We start from the raw sequence: 22323 nt of genomic DNA on the forward strand, positions 1-22323 counted from the left end.
CAAGCAAATATTAAAAGAAAAAAATCTATATCTTAGTTTAATGTAGATGCAAAGGAACATGCAATCAGCCTGCCACAAAACGCATCCCAGGAAAAGACCTAAATACCAACCTAAATTTACATGGGAAAAAATCGCCATGCACGGTGTTTGCATCCCTGAGTTCTTTGTACCATTTAATTTCTCAAGCACATTTAGCAATGTGCCTGTAATATGTGTTACGTTGAAGTAATGCTATGCCTAAGTTATATTGGATTTTAGAAATTCATACACAGATGCTGATTTTGTTGCAATGTTGTTATTTTTTTCTATAGTGAAGTTTTGAGGTAGGCGGTGTTTTCCCCCTCTATAGGCTACATCTGTTGGTCTTTGCTTGGCTGCAGAAGCCCAGAGATTACTCCAGACCTAAGCCCCTTTTACACAGCCTGTGAAAGCCGCAATCACTGTGGCATCGTTACGCCTCGCCTCCTGTCTAAAAGTCACAGGAACGTAATAGAGTGTCATTTTGTTACGCCTTTCGTTCCGCCAGTGGAGGTAGTCATAGCACCGAATCGACATCTGTCTTAAAAAGTCCCCGCGGGAAGACAGATTGAAGCTCAGCTCATTCATTAAAAAAAGAAAAGAGGAAACCACCTCACACAGCAAGGTGAAAGGCATAAGTGAAAGTAAAAAAGTAGCCTATACGATCCACGACTGCAACAGGAGGAATGCTCCGTGCCTACAGTTTATGAGTAAGTAGGTTAGGCTATTCACAATCTGGGACTCTGGGACAGCCGTACCTTTTTTTTAGGCTTCCTGTACAGCGTGAATCTTCCGCCCGGGACTTCTGCCTCCGCGCAGTGCACTTTTGTTGTACCGGTGAATATAAGAGTTCCGTTCCTGAACGCTAGTGAATATATTATATACACATTTTGACATTTAGTATTCAAAATAAAAGCGACGCAATGTATGTTTTTAAAAGGCACCGCTGCGCGGAAGTGGAAGTCCCGGGCGGAAGATCCGCGCTGTACAGGAATCCTAAAAAAAAGTTACGGCTGTCCCAGAGTCTATTTACGTGCCGGAAAAGACTCTGGGTTCGCAGATTGGGCTATTTATGCTCAAACAATGTTGACATTAGGCAAAATTAATGGACATAATAATAAGCTTAAAGACCTATTGCCGTTTTTCTCGCAATACCCCCGCAGAACTGCAGTCTGTCTAGCCTGTTGTACAGTATACAGTTTATCAGTGTTTATGAAATGCATCAGTAAGCATTGTGCTCTCATAATAGAGCTGGTAGTCAAATAAACTATTATAAAGTTAACATAAGTAATAATAAAGTAATGAATAAAAATCTGATTCACTGAAATAGACACGGACACAGAAATAACATTATTGTCCATTTGTGCTGAGGAATAAGACGACTGGGGGAAAAACCTACCAATGGCGTCTCTGGAGGACAGTTTGGGAACACAGGCGGTAGCAGGCTTCCCTTGGGCATTCTCTTTGCGAATGGGCGGGTGGCTTAGGTCGTCCTCCCAGGACCTGATTGTGGCAGCCAGGTCGGCAAACTGGCCTTTCCTGAGTCTGAGTGAGGATGCAGAGTGGGTCACAACTGGTGGGATGGGAGGGCACAGTTCAGAGCTGCAACTGAGGTGCCTGAAACGGTAGTAATATGTTGTCTCAGGCAGTGGTTTGCGAACCCAAAGGGGCGAGACAAAATCTCAAGGCACACCTATATACTGTATCCGTGCAAAATAGCCTCTAGTCTATAACATGTTATCACTCTAAACATTTTTTATGGCAAATACAATTTGACAAACAACTATTACTCATGAGATTGTTATTAACAAAAGAAAATTCAGGAATTAATTTGAAACTTTGTAAAATTACTACATCAAAGCAGTTTTTGTATACTGTAGTTTTACCTACCTGCGGCGTGTTGGCTGTGCGTCCTGCGTGGGCGATGACATTGATGATGCTAGATATAGCGTTTGGAGATGGTGATGGCGTTTGCAGACGCTAGATAGCGTTTGAGAGGGAGATGGCGCCTGGAGACGCTGGATAGCGCTTGGAGATGGGGATGGCGAGCAACGGGAGTCCTATCTTGACCACAGGGTTCCACGATGACGGCTCGTTCGGCAGCCCAAACTGGAAGGGAGAGAACAGGTGAGTGAGTCAGCTGGCCAGGCTAACAGATTACTCACACGCAAGGATTCAGGATCTAGGAGATGACCTCTCCTTTTCTGATGCATTGAGAGCATTGATCCTGTGCTTACTCCAAGGGCTGTTTCCCCCCGTTGTGGTCCCGTCTGTGTCCCTTCGCCCCTCGGGTTTGCTCGGCACCACCAATCCCGAAAAATGCCAGCTGCCGCCAATTACTTCACTCTGCAGCTCGCCCCGAGGTGCAACTCGTGCAGGAAGTGATGTCACTCAACTGGAAGTGATGTCATCAGGCGCACACACACACACACACACACACACACACGCACACACACACACACACACACACACACACACACACAGAGGCATAAGACTGATGATGTCAACACTGATGTCATAAGGGGACACACACACACACTGACGATGTCATCAGTGATGTCATAAGGGGGCACATCACATCCAAATGCCTAAGTCCATGTTGTACACAACATATCATTAAACCAAATATCTGTCCATACCATCCCCAAAATATAGGCTAGTCTACATCATCCACACACACACACACACGCACGCACGCACGCACGCACGCAACACACACACACACACACACACACACACACACACACACACACACACACACACACACACACACAACCAACTTCAACAGCATCACAGCCTGGCAGATGCATACTGTATGTCACTGACATGCACTAGCTACAAACACTGCCAGCCAGAATATTTTTAATAACGTAACGTTACCCTTGATGTGGTGATGTGGATAACTTCCTGGCCCATGACCATGCACTTTCCACGCCAAAAAGCATCAATCCCAGGTTTTCCACCAACTCCAACTTTAAATCAAAAAACGGGATTGATAATAATCCTAAAGATTTTCCTCCTTGCAGTTACGTTCACGTTGTAGCTAGCCAGCCAAATAGGGAAGGCTGGCTTCATTGAACATGATGGTAGCGCTACTTAGCGTTAAATACATTACTTGCAGCTGTTTTTTCCTCCACTAAAACATGTCTTCCCACCTCCTGACTCCTTGGATCAGAAAACAATCCATAACGTTATATGATCAATACCTTGTTTGTATCGTCTAGGTCATAAAATCACTGCTAAACATTTAGCGTTAGCAAAGTTGCTAAAGGCTGAGGTTATCTACTCCCCACCCGATTTATTGTCATAGCTAGCTAACGTTAACATCAGCCTCTTGCAATTATAAATTGGCTAATGTTACTCACCCATCTCAAATAACCGCATTCAAGACATCTCGGACTGCTGTAGCATTAGGTAGTCTCCAACTGCAGGGCAGAATCACCATTGTTAACAAAAGTAAAAAAGCTTGTCCACTCGTTTTTTTTAGAGACAAGTCAGTCACTAGCCAAAATTAGCATTAGCTAGTTAGCTTGCCTTGTTCCTCTCTGATAAACAAAAATCCATTCAATAACGTTAACGCTATGTGTTGCTGTTTTGTTTGTTGTTTTTACCGTGGAGCCGAACCCACAGAGTTCCCATCCACTCCACAACATGCGAACCGGTAACATAAAGTTAAAAACATAGCAGTTATGCTATGTAATGCTACACCCATGGCAGTTTCACATAAGCTGTGTTGAGTCGACAGCAGTGCCCGGATCTAGGTTACAGTAGGGAGGGGGTAGCCTACTGGCTAGCTACTGTCAGGCCTCCTGGACATGTAGCAGCCTTGAAGTGTGTTTCTACATCCCGTTACACACAGAATGAAAGCCACTAAATCCCCCATGATGCCATCAGTGAACTGAGCTCATGCTTTTACCACAACTTATTTAAAAATAATATAAATAGGTATTCATATAACCTACCGTAAAATCCTGCTCACTTCTTAATATGGGAGAGGAGGGAGACAAGCTGCTGCTTCCAGAAAATTCCACTGGACTGAGGGGCCGGCGGGAAAATGAATGGACCAGGACATGGGCCAGAGTAGCCCAACCAGATGTCCAACCGCAAAATACCCCCTTAAAGCCCTCTTACCCAATCATATTGGGCTATGAGCAGCCCAAGAGTGTGTTTATAGTACCACAGCTAGCCCAGAATACTTGACCCAGGTGAATAGACCAACTATATGTTTACACAAACAGCCCAGGAGTTTTTACTGTGCATTCAAGTAATTGAGGGATGCATTATTATAGAAAGCAGGCTAAATAGCCCCCCCCCCCCCCCCCCCCATGTGTAACTGTTTCTCTCTTGACATACAGTAACAGGTTTTATTTTGAAAATCGACAGGATGTTTTATTTTATTATTCTCGTGAATTCCTGCCCAGCTCGATCTGCTCTGTGCTGCCTGACGCAACTCAAAGAGAGAAGCAAAAATAAACAGGCCGATTTAGGCTATTTAGCCTGCTTTCTATATTAATGCATCCCTCATTTATTGGAGCAGAGCGGAGAGCCGCTTCGGGGACGCATCTGGTGGACACAGGCGTTCACTAGACAGGCTGCGACCAGCTCCGTTGTCTGCCTCGTGGTGGTAATGCAACGTTTCCTGGTGGAATCGCATTCTGCCGCTAGGAGTGGGTTAATCTCTCGAGACAGACTTTTAACCGGTGGGTCCCCAGATTGGAAGTGGGTAGACTCAAAACGATCTGAAAAATAAGTGGGTAGACTCCGTCTACCTGCGTCTACCCTCCACTACACCACTGGCTATATTAGCTGCATATAGTCACTATTAGTGACTATATGCAGCTATAGTGACTATATGCAGCTATAGGGCTCTATCTTTCCCCTGGCCTTAAATTAGCATTTAAGGCCGGGCGCAGCGCTATTAGTGGGCGTGGTCAGGCGCATTCCCTAATTTTCCCTCTGCGTTAAAGCCGGCGCTAACCATTTGACCACGCCTTTTTAAGCGTAGAATTATTCACAACTGTGGCCATTGGCGATCTGCAGTAAACCAGTCACATTCTTCCCTTTCAAGCTCCGATTCCACGGACCGATCCAGTCCGGTCAGAAAAGCCCGATCAAAGCGCTCTGAGCTCCCCCCTCCCTCTTTCATCCCCGTCTGTCTCCATAATGCTCCTCAAACATATCTTACGGCAGTTTAAATACAGCAAGCATGTAAATACGCTACACTATAGCAAGAGCAAACTGAGAACAATGTTCTAAACGCATCAGCTAGAAAAATAAAACCTATCCCTGGATGTCATGATGAGATTAGATTGGTGAAAGTTTGGACAGAATAATTGCATTGTTTTCTCTTGCTGCCTTTTTCTTCTCCCCCTCTGCATGGCAGACAGGTATAAGGTAGGATGATGCAACAGCCTCTGAATGTCAGGGGCTCAAAACTACGGTATAACAACTTTTCATCTGTCATTGTGCCTGCCTAGTGCAGGACTTTCCCCCAAAATAGTGATGGTTCTGTCATTCTGTGGTGTGTAGCCTACATTTAAGATCTGATGCTTGCAGTGCGCTATAGGGGAAGAAATTGAAGCGCGAGAGAGAGGGAGAGAGAGAGTGAGAGAGAGGGGGGAGAGTGAGTGAGATAGCGGCAGAAAGAGTGATTGAATAAGGCCGTGGGTGCATCCCCGGGGCCGACGCACTGAATAAGGCCTGGTTTTGAAAAGCGCTAATCGCAAAATTAATGCCAGTTGGCCAGGTATTTAAGGCCGAAACGCCCATTCTGGCCTATTCTGGCACTGCACCACGCTTCTTCAGCGTAAAGCGCATTTCGGGGTCTAAAAACACAATGCTATCTTCCCGAGTCATGGGTAGGCAGGCACAAATCGTGTTTTTTTGCGTTTAACGCCAGTTTAGCGCCTAAGGCCAGGGGCAAGATAGAGCCCATGGTTTCTATATGCAGCTATAGTGACTATATGCAGCTATAGTGATGCAGCTATAGTGACTATACAGCTATAGTGACTATATGCAGCTATAGTGATGCAGCTATAGTGACTATATGCAGCTATAGTGATGCAGCTATAGTGAATATATGCAGCTATAGTGATGCAGCTATAGTGACTATATGCAGCTATAGTGACTATATGCAGCTATAGTGACTATATGCAGCTATAGTGACTATATGCAGCTATAGTGACTATATGCAGCTATAGTGATGCAGCTATAGTGACTATATGCAGCTATAGTGATGCAGCTATAGTGAATATATGCAGCTATAGTGACTATATGCAGCTATAGTGACTATATGCAGCTATAGTGATGCAGCTATAGTGACTATACGCAGCTATAGTGATGCAGTAGGGACTATACAGCTATAGTGACTATATGCAGCTAGTGACTATATTCAGCTATAGTGACTATATGCAGCTATAGTGACTATGCAGCTATAGTGACTATATGCAGCTATAGTGACTATATGCAGCTATAGTTTCTATATGCATCTAGTGACTATAGGCAGCTATAATAGTAGCCTAGTTTTTTTATTATTATTTTTCCTGTGGATTGCAGCCAAATGTTTAGGTTTTTGCAAATCTTATCCTCGACTTGCTGTGTTCAGGACCCCAGGAAGACTGGAGGTACTTCCGCATGCTTCTAATAGGGATCCTTAAATAAAATAAAATAAACTTGCTGCAGCTATAGTGACTATATGCAGCTATAGTGACTATATGCAGCTATAGTGACTATATGCAGCTATAGTGATGCAGCTATAGTGACTATACAGCTATAGTGACTATATGCAGCTATAGTGATGCAGCTATAGTGACTATATGCAGCTATAGTGATACAGCTATAGTGACTATATGCAGCTATAGTGCTGCAGCTATAGTGACTATATGCAGATATAGTGACTATATGCAGCTATAGTGATGCAGCTATAGTGACTATATGCAGATAGTAATACAGCTATAGTGACTATATGCAGCTATAGTGATGCAGCTATAGTGACTATATGCAGCTGTAGTGATACAGCTATAGTGACTATATGCAGATATAGTGACTATATGCAGCTATAGTGATACAGCTATAGTGACTATATGCAGCTATAGTGACTACTTGCAGCTATAGTGACTACTTGCAGCTATAGTGACTACTTGCAGCTATAGTGATACAGCTATAGTGACTATATGCAGCTATAGTGACTATATGCAGCTATAGTGAATATATGCAGCTATAGTGACTATACAGCTATAGTGACTATATGCAGCTATAGTGACTATATGCAGCTATAGTGATTATACAGCTATAGTGACTATATGCAGCTATAGTGACTATACAGCTATAGTGACTATATGCAGCTATAGTGATGCAGCTATAGTGACTACTTGCAGCTATAGTGCCTATACAGCTATATTGACTATATGCAGCTATAGTGACTATATGCAGCTATAGTGACTATAGTGACTATAGTGACTATATGCAGCTATAGTGACTACTTGCAGCTATATGGACTATATGCAGCTATGACTATATGCAGCTATAGTGACTATATGCAGCTATAGTGATTACTTGCAGCTATAGTGACTATATGCAGCTATAGTGACTATATGCAGCTATAGTGACTATATGCAGCTATAGTGACTATATGCAGCTATAGTGATACAGCTATAGTGACTATATGCAGCTATAGTGACTATATGCAGCTATAGTGACTATATGCAGCTATAGTGACTATATGCAGCTATAGTGATACAGCTATAGTGACTATATGCAGCTATAGTGACTATATGCAGCTATAGTGACTATATGCAGCTATAGTGACTATATGCAGCTATAGTGATACAGCTATAGTGACTATATGCAGCTATAGTGACTATATGCAGCTATAGTGAATAGTGACTATATGCAGCTATAGTGACTAGATGCAGCTATAGTGACTATATGCAGCTATAGTGACTATATGCATCGTGACTATGCAGCTATAGTGACTGTATTCAGCTATAGTGACTATACAGCTATAGTGACTATATGCAGCTATAGTGACTACTGTATATGCAGCTATAGTGACTAGATTCAAGATTCAAGATTTTTATTGTCACTCCATGGTACAAGTATCACGTGTGAAATTCTTGTGCTGTGGACTCCGTTTACGACATAGTACAAATAGGCAACAAGCAATGAGCAATAGGCAATAAGAAATAGGCATCAATAAGCAATACTAAGCAGCAATAGGCAATGAGGCAGAATAGCGATAAGACAAGTCAGTGGCATATTCATTGCACATAGGTGCACATGTTATGTGCATACGTTAGACATGTTCGGACATTTTAATTCGACGTATTTGACATACAGTGCAAATAGCATGTACCTTATTAAACATACAATTAAACACTAGGTATTGTGCATATGTTAGACGTGTTCAGACATTTTAAATTCGACGTAATTGACATACAGGTGCAAATAGCATGTACCTTGTTAGACATACAATTAAACATTAGGCATACATAATGGTAGCAGCTGCAGTACGGTACGGTACGACTACTACACTATTTGTGTATGTTAAGGAGTCTCGTGGCCTGCGGGAAGAAACTGTTCCTCAAGCGATTTGTGCGTGCTTTTGGAACCCTGTATCTCCTCCCTGAGGGTAGCAGGGAGAACAGGCTGTTGTGGGGATGGTTTGTGTCTTTGATGATCTTCAGGGACCTCCTGAGGCACCGCTGGTTATACAGTTCGTGCAGTTCTGGCAACTCGTCTCCTGTTACGTGCTGGGCCGCGCGCCTCACCCTCCGTATAGTGACTACCGGTATATGCAGCGATAGTGACTATATGCAGCTATAGTGACTATATGCAGCGTGACTATATGCAGCTATAGTGACTGTACGCAGCTATAGTGACTATACAGCTATAGTGACTATATGCAGCTAAAAAAACGATAAACGATTTTCAGACGGCAGCCCGTCTTTATTGTCACACAACACACTACAACACATGCACGGAGGGCCACAACACACACATGCTGACGGTGGCCAGTGAAATTTGTCCTCTGCATTTAACCCATCCTGGCTTTGTCCTTTCCTCCTGGGGCAGGCCAGGAGCAGTGGTCGCTTTCTCGTACAGCGCCCGGGGACCGACTTCGGATGTTGTCGTCACTGGTCGGATGACGATGACGATCTGATCTTCTGCATGTTTTTAGTGGGGGGGTTATATACGGAGGAACCCCCCTGGGGGAGCACGGGGAGAACACACAGACACTCCACACAGACAGAAAGGCCCTTACGACGAGATACCCCACCTGGGCAGTAGGCACTGAAGATATGGGGGGGAACACAACCACAGCGCCCACAGTGTCCCAGGCGAGAATCGAACTCAGGACCTTCTGACTGCAAGGCGACAGCTCTACCACTGAGCCACCGTGCTATAGTGACTATATACAGTTATAGAGATTACTGTATATGCAGCTATAGTGACTATACAGCTATAGTGACTATATGCAGCTATAGTGACTATATGCAGCTATAGTGACTACTGTATATGCAGCTATAGTGACTATATGCAGCTATAGTGACTACTGTATATGCATCTATAGTGACTATATGCAGCTATAGTGACTATATGCAGCTATAGTGACTATATGCAGCTATAGTGACTATCTGCAGCTATAACGACTATATACAGCTATAGTGACTATATGCAGCTATAGTGACTATCTGCAGTTATAACGACTATATACAGCTATAGTGACTATATGCAGCTATAGTGACTATATGCAGCTATAACGACTATATACAGCTATAGTGACTATATGCAGCTATAGTGACTACTGTGTATGCAGCTATAGTGACTATATGCAGCTATAGTGACTACTGCGTATGCAGCTATAGTGACTATATGCAGCTAGAGTGACTACTGTATATGCAGCTATAGTGACTATATGCAGGTATAGTGACTATATACAGCTATAGTGACTATATGACTATATGCAGCTATAGTGACTATATGCAGCTATAGTGACTATATACAGCTGTAGAGATTACTGTATATGCAGCTATAGTGACTATATGCAGCTATAGTGACTACTGTATGTATATGCAGCTATAGTGACTATATGCAGCTATAGTGACTACTGTATATGCAGCTATAGTGACTATATGCAGCTATAGTGACTATATGCAGCTATAGTGACTACTGTATATGCAGCTATAGTGACTATATGCAGCTATAGTGACTACTGTATATGCAGCTATAGTGACTATATGCAGCTATAGTGACTACTGTATATGCAGCTATAGTGACTATATGCAGCTATAGTGACTATATGCAGCTATAGTGACTATATGCAGCTATAGTGACTATATACAGCTATAGTGACTATATACAGCTATAGTGACTATATGCAGCTATAGTGACTATATGACTATATGCAGCTATAGTGACTATATGCAGCTATAGTGACTATGCAGCTATAGTGACTATATACAGCTATAGTGACTATATGCAGCTATAGTGACTATATGACTATATGCAGCTATAGTGACTATATGCAGCTATAGTGACTATATGACTATATGCAGCTATAGTGACTATATACAGCTATAGAGATTACTGTATATGCAGCTATAGTGAATATATGCAGCTATAGTGACTATATGCAGCTATAGTGACTATATGACTATATGCAGCTATAGTGACTATATACAGCTATAGTGACTATATGCAGCTATAGTGACTATATACAGCTATAGTGACTATATGCAGCTATAGTGACTATATGACTATATGCAGCTATAGTGACTATATGCAGCTATAGTGACTATATGACTATATACAGCTATAGTGACTATATGCAGCTATAGTGACTATATGACTATATGCAGCTATAGTGACTATATGCAGCTATAGTGACTATATGACTATATGCAGCTATAGTGACTATATACAGCTATAGAGATTACTGTATATGCAGCTATAGTGAATATATGCAGCTATAGTGACTATATACAGCTATAGTGACTATATGACTATATGCAGCTATAGTGACTATATGCAGCTATAGTGACTATATGACTATATACAGCTATAGTGACTATATGCAGCTATAGTGACTACTGTATATGCAGCTATAGTGACTATATGCAGCTATAGTGACTATATACAGCTATAGTGACTATATGACTATATGCAGCTATAGTGACTATATGCAGCTATAGTGACTATATGACTATATGCAGCTATAGTGACTATATGCAGCTATAGTGACTATATGACTATATGCAGCTATAGTGACTATATACAGCTATAGAGATTACTGTATATGCAGCTATAGTGAATATATGCAGCTATAGTGACAGCTAGTGACTATATGACTATATGCAGCTATAGTGACTATATAGAGCTATAGTGACTATATGCAGCTATAGTGACTATATGACTATATACAGCTATAGTGACTATATGCAGCTATAGTGACTATATGACTATATGCAGCTATAGTGACTATATGCAGCTATACTGACTATATGACTATATGCAGCTATAGTGATTATATACAGCTATAGAGATTACTGTATATGCAGCTATAGTGAATATATGCAGCTATAGTGACTATATGCAGCTACAGTGACTATATGCAGCTACAGTAATAGTAGCCTAGTTTTTTTCTGTGCATTGCTGCCAAACCTTTAGGTTTTTGCAGCTCTGATCTTCTTATGTTTGTCTAAAAAAGATAAAGCACAGATAGGAGATTGGACCCTTACCAAAAGAGTTAAATATTAGTTTTACTGTCCTTGTGTAAACAAGGTCTGATTCCCCAAAGCATGTCGACAGCAGACTGTATAAATGGACGTAGCCACCATGACGTGACGTCACCCAGTGGTTTTTGGACTCCTGTTTTGAAGCCAGTAGGTTGGCATTTTCACCGTCACCATGTTGGTTATTTGGAGCCAGAAGTGACGTGAATTTGGACAAGAAGAGCCACAGCGCGGCCTGCTATTGGTCCGTGTTTGGCAAGCTGCGTGATCACTGGATAGGTGACCTGTCAATCATTGCAATTGCAATCTGATCACCCAAAATGGGTGTCCTCTCAATCCGCATACAGTTGCTTTATGCAGATTGAGAGGACACATTGCATTTACACTTGTGTTCAATGTGAAGGTGGTTTGGCCGATCAGATTGCAATCCATCTTCAATGTACTTTCAAGTGGTCAAACCGTCAAGCACAATCTGATGACAGAAAACGCATGTTAATGCCAGGTGTAAATGAGATATGAATGGGGATGGAGATGGAATGGGGACCAAAACCTCAACATCAATATTCCACTATTACAAATAGTGTAGTAGCCGTACTGTACCGCACTGAGATGCCACCATTATGTATGACTAATGTTCAATAGTATGTTTAATTAGGTATACGCTATTTGCACCTAACAGAATGTTATTATGTTTAATTATGTTTAAAGTATGTTCATGCCATTTGCACTATGGGCAGTGAATACGCCACTGTCTGTGGCGTGTCTTACTGCTCTATTGCCCGTTGCCTCTTGTTTTTTATTTATATATCTTCTATTTTATTTTTTTGCACTATGTTGTAACGGAGCCTACAGCACAATAATTTCACACGTGATACTTGTACTACGGAGTGACAATAAAAATCTTGAATCTTGAATCTTGAATCAAAGTCCCATTCATCTTGTCTCACCTCACCATCAATGGAAATGTTCAGTTTAACCTGAATTATAACGCTACTCTAATCTTAAGAAAGCTGCAGAGTTACAGGCGCAGTTCAATTTAAAATCTAACAGATAGTGTACTGTAGCGGTAGATTCCCTGCCTATACGAGGATCGCAGGCAGTGTTGGGGAGTGAAATACATGTAGTTGAACTACATAGTTTCATTACATTTTTCAGTAGCTTGCTGGTAGTTCAACTACATTCATATTTTGTGTAGTGAGTCAAGTAGTTAAACTACTTTTTGGTCATTTTTGTGTAGTTTAACTACTCAAACTACAAACTACAATTTTGGGCAATAAAATTAAAGGAATATATATGTATATATATATATATATTATATATGGTCGCTTGGTTGGTTAGTCCACAAGATCGGAAATGTACATATCTGGCAGCAGCTATTGTGAATTTGCACTTGTTTGATAGTGAATTTACAGTAGGCTATTGTCAGCATATTATGCAATTGTTGTAGGTGGTACCATGCGGGAGGGGGGGGGGGGGGGACACCATAAAGACAGTAGAGTCATAAAGCCACTATAAAAGGCAAAGGCAAGGTGCAAAAGGCAGAATTGGTATTTTTCTACACCTCCACTGTCGAGTCCATCCTCACCTCCTCCACCATCTGGTATGTTGCTGTTGCCGCAGGGGCATCTCCAGACTGCAGCGCATCATCCGCCATGTTGAAAAGGTGGTTGGGTGTAGCCTGCCACCCATTCAGGACCTACACACTGCCAGGGTGCTAAAGGACATAAACTCTTCAGGGTCCTCCCCCATGGCAGCAGAAGACATACCTTCTACCTTCTACGTGATCTTCTACCCAACTGCCATCTTCAACCCGGAAGGCCCCGCAAATCAGAACTGTATCACCCCCCCTCCCCCTGGGGGGTGATCTGGAACGACTGGGATCCCCCCCATGGACATTATCCCACGGACCCCCCCCCCCCCCCCCCCCCCCCCTATGTATCACTAAGTACTTTTACAGGACAGTTTACATCACACCAACATCCTCCCCCAACCCCATTTTACTTTGCACCTTTTAATTTTAAAAATTTAAATTGTTTTCTGTTTGCTTCATCTTCTTCGCTGTGCTGCATACTTAGTCAAATTCCTCATTTTTAATCTGATTATGGCAATTAAAATGAATTTTTAATGTTGAACTCAGGTTGAGTCCCACAGACACACTGTGGGTATAGCACACTTCACATAGCCTACACAGAGGCAATTCTAAGAGATAGAGAAAAACAAGATGCGGGGGGGAGTGGTCGTAAAATAACATGCACAATGCATTACAAAATAATCAAATCAAGTAAAATAGAATGATTACTACTATCTAGCTTATATCTACAGAGTGATTTGTCGTTGTAGTCAGACATCCCACCCAAACAGCAGCCCTGTTCACAGTCTTCTCCGGGAGATGCTGCCTCCACTGAGATGCTGATTGACCGGTGGGCCTGCGCGCCACGCCCTCCACAGCCCGGGTCTCGTCTCTGATTGGTCCTTGTCACCGTCCATTAGCTTGCTCCCCTCCCCCCGCAGCAGGCTAGGCTGAGGGGGCGGCTAGGGGACCGTGGACAGCTCCCAGCTCTGGACCAGAGTCACGCAGGAGAGAGAGCAGCGAGGAGGAGAGGAGAGGAGGCTGGATATGGGGAAGCCACAGCACAGGCCCGTATGATCGAGATAAAAACATGCTTCTGTTTTATTTTTTGTTTTATTTTATTTTTTACACTGGGGAAAAGACACAGAAACACCTGGAGACTGGAGAGGCCTTAGACAGACGACAACAAGAAGCTGAGGACCTAAAGGAGCAGGCTGGAATATAACGCTAAGGAGCGACCCATCCCGAGGAACAGAGAGAAAGGAGGAGACAGAGGAGAGAGAGGATTCCGCTGAGCGGATGGACTGAGAGCACAGATGTGGATCCGATTCATGTATCGATCCGTCCAATAGAGAATCATTTGTGCGTGCGTGCGTGCGTGTGTCATATTATCAACAGTAAACAAAGACATGTCCACGTTGCAGAGGGGTCGAACCCCATAGGAGGGACTTTTACATCTTTGTGAGGTTTGGAAATAGAATAGAACAGAACAGAATAGAATAGAATAGAATAGAATAGAATAGAATAGATTGGATTGGATAATTGGATAATTGGATAATTTCCCTGTGGATGCAGTTTGGATGTTTGAATGAAGACTGCCTACACTAACGCCTATCGATGCCTGGCCAAGGACCTGGACGCTTACGCCATGAACACGGAGATGACAATGGACGGCTTGGGCTTGGGGGTCGGGGTGGGGGTGGCCCGTGACTCGGCCATGGTGTCCAGCCTGCTGGACGCGGGTCACGGGAGCTCCGGGGAGTACCACCACCCGCACCACCGGCCCGAGCTGTACGCGCACGCCGCGGCCATGAGCGGCATGGCGTGTGGCAGCGACGTGTCCCCGGGCCACGGCGTGGGCATGGGGATGAGCGGGACGTACACCACCCTGACGCCGCTGCAGCCGCTGCCGCCCATCAGCACCGTGTCCGACAAGTTCCACCCGCACCACGCGCACCATCACGCACACCACCCGCACCACCAGCGGCTCAGCGCGGGCAACGTGTCCGGGAGCTTCACCCTGATGCGGGACGAGAGGGGGCTCCCCGCCATGAACAACCTCTACAGGTCAGATCAAACACAATCAAATCTGTCACATTTGAGATGATGTTACCGATAAGAGCTGCAACCATGTCAACTATATTACATTCATTGCTTTTTTGATAATCAGTTTGAGTATTAAATTCTTAAATTTATAGAGCAAACAACTAATCAATTAATCGAGAAAATAATCGACAGATTAATCAACAATGAAAATCATCTTTACAGGTTAGCTCAAACAAATAAAATATTATACGAGGTATAGGCTATAGGCTACACATATTCTATTTACTATGGGATTTCCCTCAATAGTTTAATTCTCACAATAATAGGCTAGCCCATTATAAGCAGACTAAAAGCCCAAAATGATGAGCAATAACCTCTCTGACTGCTACTGATTAGGAGGTAACTATACGGGAAAACAGATACATATATAACCTACAGATTATCAAAACAAATCAAATCTAACACTTTATTTTGGTAACACTTTATATTAAGGTACACATAGCCATACTCACCATATAGTTTATAGGCATGTATAGTAGCATGTTGGGTGTTTATTAGTCATTATAAAGCACGTATATTAACAGAACAGAACAGAACATACAGAACAGAACAGAACAGAACAGAACTAGAATAGAACAGTCACATAACAGGTAAAAAAATGCAATTATGGTGCATGAGAAGTAATGATGTACTGTAATGATGTGAAGTATAATGGTAACTAATAGAGTAACATTTTTACATTAGCTTTATTTACATAAGCAATAAGTTGAATATATGTGTAAGTGCATTACACGCATTTCTTATGTAAATAAAACTAATGTAACTTACATTTTCTCCATATCAATAATGAATTGCAGATATTGACAGAATAATATATTGCACATTATTGTGTGGGAAGATTAGTATGCATATTTGTAGCATGTTGACTGTTTATTAGTCATTATAATGCTGTAATAAGGCATTCATAATAAGTGCATAATAATGAGTAATAAGCAGAATATACCACTCATACATGATAATAAGCAACTAATGTATATGTGTGATATGTATTTAAAGGTAACACTTTAAATTAGGGAACACATCAACTATGGGTTTTCCCTCAATAGTTCCATAATTTCTCTCAATACTGTAATATGTGATAGGCTACTATAGCAACTTATAAGCCCCATGTTGAGAAAAGCAGACCAAAAGCCTAAATCATGTGCAATAATAACCAGCAATAACACTTTATATTACACATATTATAAAGCTGCAAGGATTAGTCAATGAGTTAATAGTCAACTAAATTAAACGCAGACTATTTTGATAATTGAAATTAATCGGTTTGAGTTGAGCAAAAGAGTCAAAATTCTCTGATTCCAGCATCTTAAATGTGAATATTTTCTGGTTTCTTTACTCCTCTCTGACAGTAAACTGAAGATCTTTGAGTTCGCGACAAAACAAGACATTTTAGGATGTCATCTTGAGCTTTGGGAAACACTGATCAACATTTTTCACCATTTTCTGACATTTTATAAACCAAACAACTAATCGATTAATCAAGAAAATAATTGATAGATTAATCGACAATGAAAATAATTGGGAGTTGCAGCCCTAACATATTCACCATTATAGTTGCTTATTAGCTTGCAGATTAGCAGTATATTGTCTGTGAAGTAGTCTAATTTGGAGGTTATTGAGGGGAAAGTCTATTGGCCTAGTAGTTGTAGAATATGATCATGCAGAATAAAGTATTAAATCAGTGATTTATAATAAACAGACTATATGCTACTAATATATGTACCTTAATACCAAGTGTTACCATTAAATGTCTGTCCCATAATGGCCTAAAGAGCCGTGGTGCTCGAGGTTGTGACACTCAAACTGTGGAATTCTCTGCGTACACAGGTTTGCGGAGTCTGTTGGCTCTTTTATTTATTTTCTTTTTATTTGCAGTTATTCTTATTGTGTAGACAATTGTTTATTTGTATGTATTGCGTATGTTAGTTTGGTAGTTGGCTCAGGTGGTCACTTTTATCTTCCATGTCTTTCTCTTATATTGCATAATGCTCTTGTAAAGCAGTGGTTCTCAATGTGAGGTCCGGGGACCACCAGGGTGGTGCCAGGGGGTCTCCAGCAAACTGATTATGTTAAATGTCACCATTATCTCGTTTACAAGATGTTATCACAATTAGAGAATGTAGAAGATTTGACTGTTTTGATCATCTCTCTGTTATCTCGCTACCTACATTACAGATAGTCATGGGATTACTGGACACAATCATATCCAACAATAAAAGATGTCGTCAGATTTGGGTCTGAGGAAAATAATAATCTCATCAAGCTCTGTGGCCCTATTGCGTATAATTAATGGTCCTTGATATGAATAAGGGTGAGAATCACCACTAAGCACTTTGTGACGTGTGTCTGTGAAAAGCGCTAGCTAGACAAATACATTTGACTGACTTTCCCCCCTTTCTTTCCCCCCTCCAGCCCGTACCACAAAGACCACCACATGTCCGGGATGGGTCAGAGCCTGTCCCCGGTGCTGGGTAACGGCCTGGGCTCCATCCACAACACCCAGCAGTCCCTCCACAGCTACGGCGCCCCCTCGCACCCGGGGGCCCACGACAAGATGCTGGCCAACTTCGACACAGCCAGCATGCTGGCCCGGGCCGGGGAGCACCACCAGCACCGAGGGCCCCCCGCCATGATGCCCCACCTGAACGGGATGCACCACTCCGGGCACACCGCGGCCGCACACCACCCCCACCTCCAGTCTCCGTCGTCCCACGGGCCCGTGTTGGCTTCCAGTAACCGGGAAAGACCGCCCTCCTCCTCGGGGTCGCAGGGGGCCAACGGCCCCGCGGGGCAGCAGCTGGAGGAGATCAACACCAAGGAGGTGGCTCAGAGGATCACGGCCGAGCTGAAGAGGTACAGCATCCCCCAGGCCATCTTCGCCCAGAGGGTGCTGTGCCGCTCCCAGGGCACCCTGTCCGACTTGCTGCGCAACCCCAAACCCTGGAGTAAGCTCAAGTCCGGCCGCGAGACCTTCAGGAGGATGTGGAAGTGGCTGCAGGAGCCCGAGTTCCAGAGGATGTCGGCCCTCAGACTAGCAGGTAAGTCAAGGCAGTGTTGGTTGTCAACGTGAGGTCCTGGAGCTGTGAGGGGGTTCGAGGGGGGTCCCCGGTGACCCCCCTCGAATTTGACGAATTGTTAAACGTCAGCATTTTTTAATTCACAAGAAGTTGACACCGTTAGAGAATGTATAGAAGAAAGACTGTTTTGACGCTAGTTTCTCTGTTATCTCATTATCTCTAATACAGAGTCATGCATTCTGGACAAAATCATATCTGACTATAAAAAATATTCTCAGATTTGGGTCCAAGAGAGGAAAATCTCATCAAATGGGGTTAGGGCTCATTCTATAAAAAAGTTTGATCATCACTGAGTCAAGATGTCCAGAAAAATAAGGGGTTATGCACAAACTCAGTGTGCGAGCTGCTGTTTTGATTTGTCTGGCGTGCTGTCACGCAGAAACACATCCCATAATAATGCCAAAGCACATCACAGCTTTCTAAATGCTGCTTTTGTCTTCACTGGGTCTGTTTTGGCCTGTCTGGAGAGCAGGACAGACTTCAGCCTGTGTCTTTTGTCTTCACTGGGTCTGTTTTGGCCTGTCTGGAGAGCAGGACAGACTTCAGCCTGTGTCTTCTGTCTTCACTGGATCTGTTTTGGCCTGTCTGGAGAGCAGGACAGACTTCAGCCTGTGTCTTTTGTCTTCACTGGGTCTGTTTTGGCCTGTCTGGAGAGCAGGACAGACTTCAGCCTGTGTCTTTTGTATTCACTGGGTCTGTTTTGGCCTGTCTGGAGAGCAGGACAGACTTCAGCCTGTGTCTTTTGTCTTCACTGGGTCTGTTTTGGCCTGTCTGGAGAGCAGGACAGACTTCAGCCTCTGTCTTTTGTCTTCACTGGGTCTCTTTTGGCCTGGCTGGAGAGCAGGACATACTTCAGCCTGTGTCTTTTTCACTGGGTCTGTTTTGGCATGTTTGGAGAGCAGGACATACTTCACCCTGTGTCTTTTGTCTTCACTGGGTCTGTTTTGGCCTGTCTGGAGAGCAGGACAGACTTCAGCCTGTGTCTTTTGTCTTCACTGGGTCTGTTTTGGCCTGTCTGGAGAGCAGGACATACTTCACCCTGTGTCTTTTGTCTTCACTGGGTCTGTTTTGGCCTGGCTGGAGAGGAGGACAGACTTTTCACCCTGTGTCTTTTGTCTTCACTGGGTCTGTTTTGGCCTGTCTGGAGAGCAGGACAGACTTCAGCCTGTGTCTTTTGTCTTCACTGGGTCTGTTTTGGCCTGGCTGGAGAGCAGGACAGACTTCAGCCTGTGTCTTTTGTCTTCACTGGGTCTGTTTTGGCCTGTCTGGAGAGCAGGACATACTTCAGTCTGTGTCTTTTGTCTTCACTGGGTCTGTTTTGGCCTGTCTGGAGAGCAGGACAGACTTCAGCCTGTGTCTTTTGTCTTCACTGGGTCTGTTTTGGCCTGCCTGGAGAGCAGGACAGACTTCAGCCTGTGTCTTTTGTCTTCACTGGGTCTGTTTTGGCCTGTCTGGAGAGCAGGACAGACTTCAGCCTGTGTCTTTTGTCTTCACTGGGTCTGTTTTGGCCTGTCTGGAGAGCAGGACAGATGATTCACACACTCCAGCTTAGATGAATGGAATCTGTTTGGCATCACAGTGTTATGATTACCATTATTGATCAATAACAAAGAGATCGATAGGAAGTGACAAGGTCACGGGATTTCCCTCCAACAGACCTCTCACTCTGTTCTGCTGTGCAATCACCCACATTCTATTTGTGTCCTGTCAGTACAGGCCAAACATGGCACTTTCAGTGAAGATCACGTTATTTTGCTCACAATTTATGGTTGATAAACATGAGGTAGGCTTTAAAAAAATAAATACCTAAAACAATATATGTTTTCAAACATGTCAAATAATAATCCTCATATACTATCACTAATATTAGGTTATTAATAATAGGCTAATCATAATTTAAAAAAGCATAATAATAGGATAAATTGGTTTCCCATTGAACAGGCTTTGTACATTTTGAATTGGGGGGGGGGTTAAATAAATAAACAAATTAATTCATTAATAAACCAATTAATCAATTAATTAATTTAACCATTTTACATTAAGTTGTTTTGATTAGTAAACAGTGTTGGGCAAGTTACTTTCAAAATGTAATATACTACATATTACTAGTTACTTTCATTTGAAAGTAATAAGTTACTTTACAATATTACTTTCTGTGTAGAGTAACTCGTTACTTATTGCGCTACTTTTGCATTACTTTTACCAAAACAACAGCAGCAGCAGAATGACATCGCTGCCCCGCAACCATCCCGAAAAATAATTTAAACCGCCTAGAAGCAGTGTAAACAATCCAAAATTCTAAATATTAATCTTTTCCTTTGTTATTGTCATCTATAATGGTTATTTGCATAAAAACAAACAGTTTGGTTAGGAAATGATTGTATCTTTTTTAAATATGTGCTTTGATTTAATAAAATGTAACTAAATTTGTAACTTGAGTTACTTGACAAAGTAACTGGTATAATATTACTGAAATCCTGTAAGTAATAAGTTATATTACTGAGTTACTGCTAAAAGTAATATATTACATGTAATATATTACTTTTGTAATGAGTTACCCCCAACACTGTTAGTAAACAGTGCTTGATTACATCCTGGAAATTAAAAGGTCCATTCTCCATGTTGTGTTATTTCTGAGCAGCTGCAGATCAATGATATAGGCCCTCTGAATGTTATTGGTGAAGCATAAAAAAGTTGGTATTATTATAGCATACAGCAGAAATACATTGGGATAGTATTACTGGGTTTTATTATCACAGGGGTATTATGATTATTATGATTATAGCATTATATTCCTAACAGATTGTATTATTACATTAGCCTATTAAGAGGGGCGGCTGTTTGGTAATCTGGGGGATAAGAGTGTATTGTTAAAACAGATTTAGAGACAAGATTAAGAGAGAGAGAGAGAGAGAGGAGAAAAAGAGGGAGATGGAGGAGAAAGAATCAAAAAAAGACCTAGATGGATGCCAAATGGGAGGTTGTAGCCTAATTGTAATTGTTGACAGAAGAGAAGATGCGACTGATTTGAAGCTTAAAGCAATCAGCGATGTGTGAGGCATCCAGAGGGGGATAAACAGCTTTATCTGGCGGCCCAGAACAGTGGGGCTAGTGCCCCCCCTAGTGAGGGACCGTGTCCCTGTCCCGACGGACACCTCTATTGTCTGCTGGGCCAAGAGGAGAGAGAGGAGAGGAGAAGAGAGAGAGGAGAGCAGAGGAGAGGAGAAGAGAGAGAGGAGAGCAGAGGAGAGGAGAGAGAGGCCTACTGTTTAGGGTCCGATGTGGTCACAATGTGCCATTTTATCTCCTATACTATCCCTATAATATTCCAATAATATTCCTATATGGATTTAGAGTGTGTATTTGTCCTTGCTATGGTCTGCCTAATGTGCCTATAATACTCCTATAATATTCATATAGGGCCTGGTGTGTGTGGTACTGACTTTTTATGCTCAAATGTATTTTTTGAATGTAGCTACTGTGGTTTAGGAATTTCTCTGCTATATTTTTGACACTTGCATGATATTTCAAACTAAAGTGTTGATGTTTGATTGTAGGTTTGCATTGTGTTATTTTGAAAAGGGCAGAAACCGCATGTTCTATAGCTGGAGCGGTGGAAATGTTGCCCAAAGGTATCGGTTGAGGTTTAAGTGATTGGATAGTCTTTGCTGAATCGACTCATAAAGGATGATCAATGCAAATAGTTGTTGTTTTCAATTATGAGACCATTTAGACAACAAAAGTCCCAACAACAGGTGTTCCTGAAGGCATCTTATACATCTCTGTCCTGATTGTCTTGAGCAAAAAAAAGAAAAAAAGA

At 42.5% G+C, this 22323-nt stretch overlaps 1 protein-coding gene and 1 long non-coding RNA gene across 2 annotated transcripts in view; one reads left to right on the forward strand and one right to left on the reverse strand.

The window, feature by feature from the left end:
• Positions 1-1918: 1918 nt before the first annotated feature.
• On the reverse strand, positions 1919-2953 carry LOC310781853. The gene is made up of 3 exons (XR_014552985.1): positions 2899-2953; positions 2256-2413; positions 1919-2127 (listed from the first exon to the last, which is right to left on the reverse strand). It is a non-coding gene; the product is annotated as an uncharacterized lncRNA (long non-coding RNA).
• An 11955-nt stretch (positions 2954-14908) lies between these two features.
• The window catches only part of onecut2 (one cut homeobox 2), a gene marked incomplete at both ends in the record, with an annotated part of 68620 nt that continues 61205 nt past the window's right edge, over positions 14909-22323 (forward strand). Inside the window, 2 exons of the mRNA XM_083641620.1 lie at positions 14909-15387; positions 17839-18464. Coding sequence (XP_083497746.1) covers positions 14909-15387; positions 17839-18464 — 1105 coding nt within the window. The remainder of the gene's footprint in view (positions 15388-17838; positions 18465-22323) is intronic.

This window comes from Poromitra crassiceps, assembly GCF_964638095.1.
Source record: "Poromitra crassiceps genome assembly, chromosome: 8".
NCBI lineage: Eukaryota > Metazoa > Chordata > Actinopteri > Beryciformes > Melamphaidae > Poromitra > Poromitra crassiceps.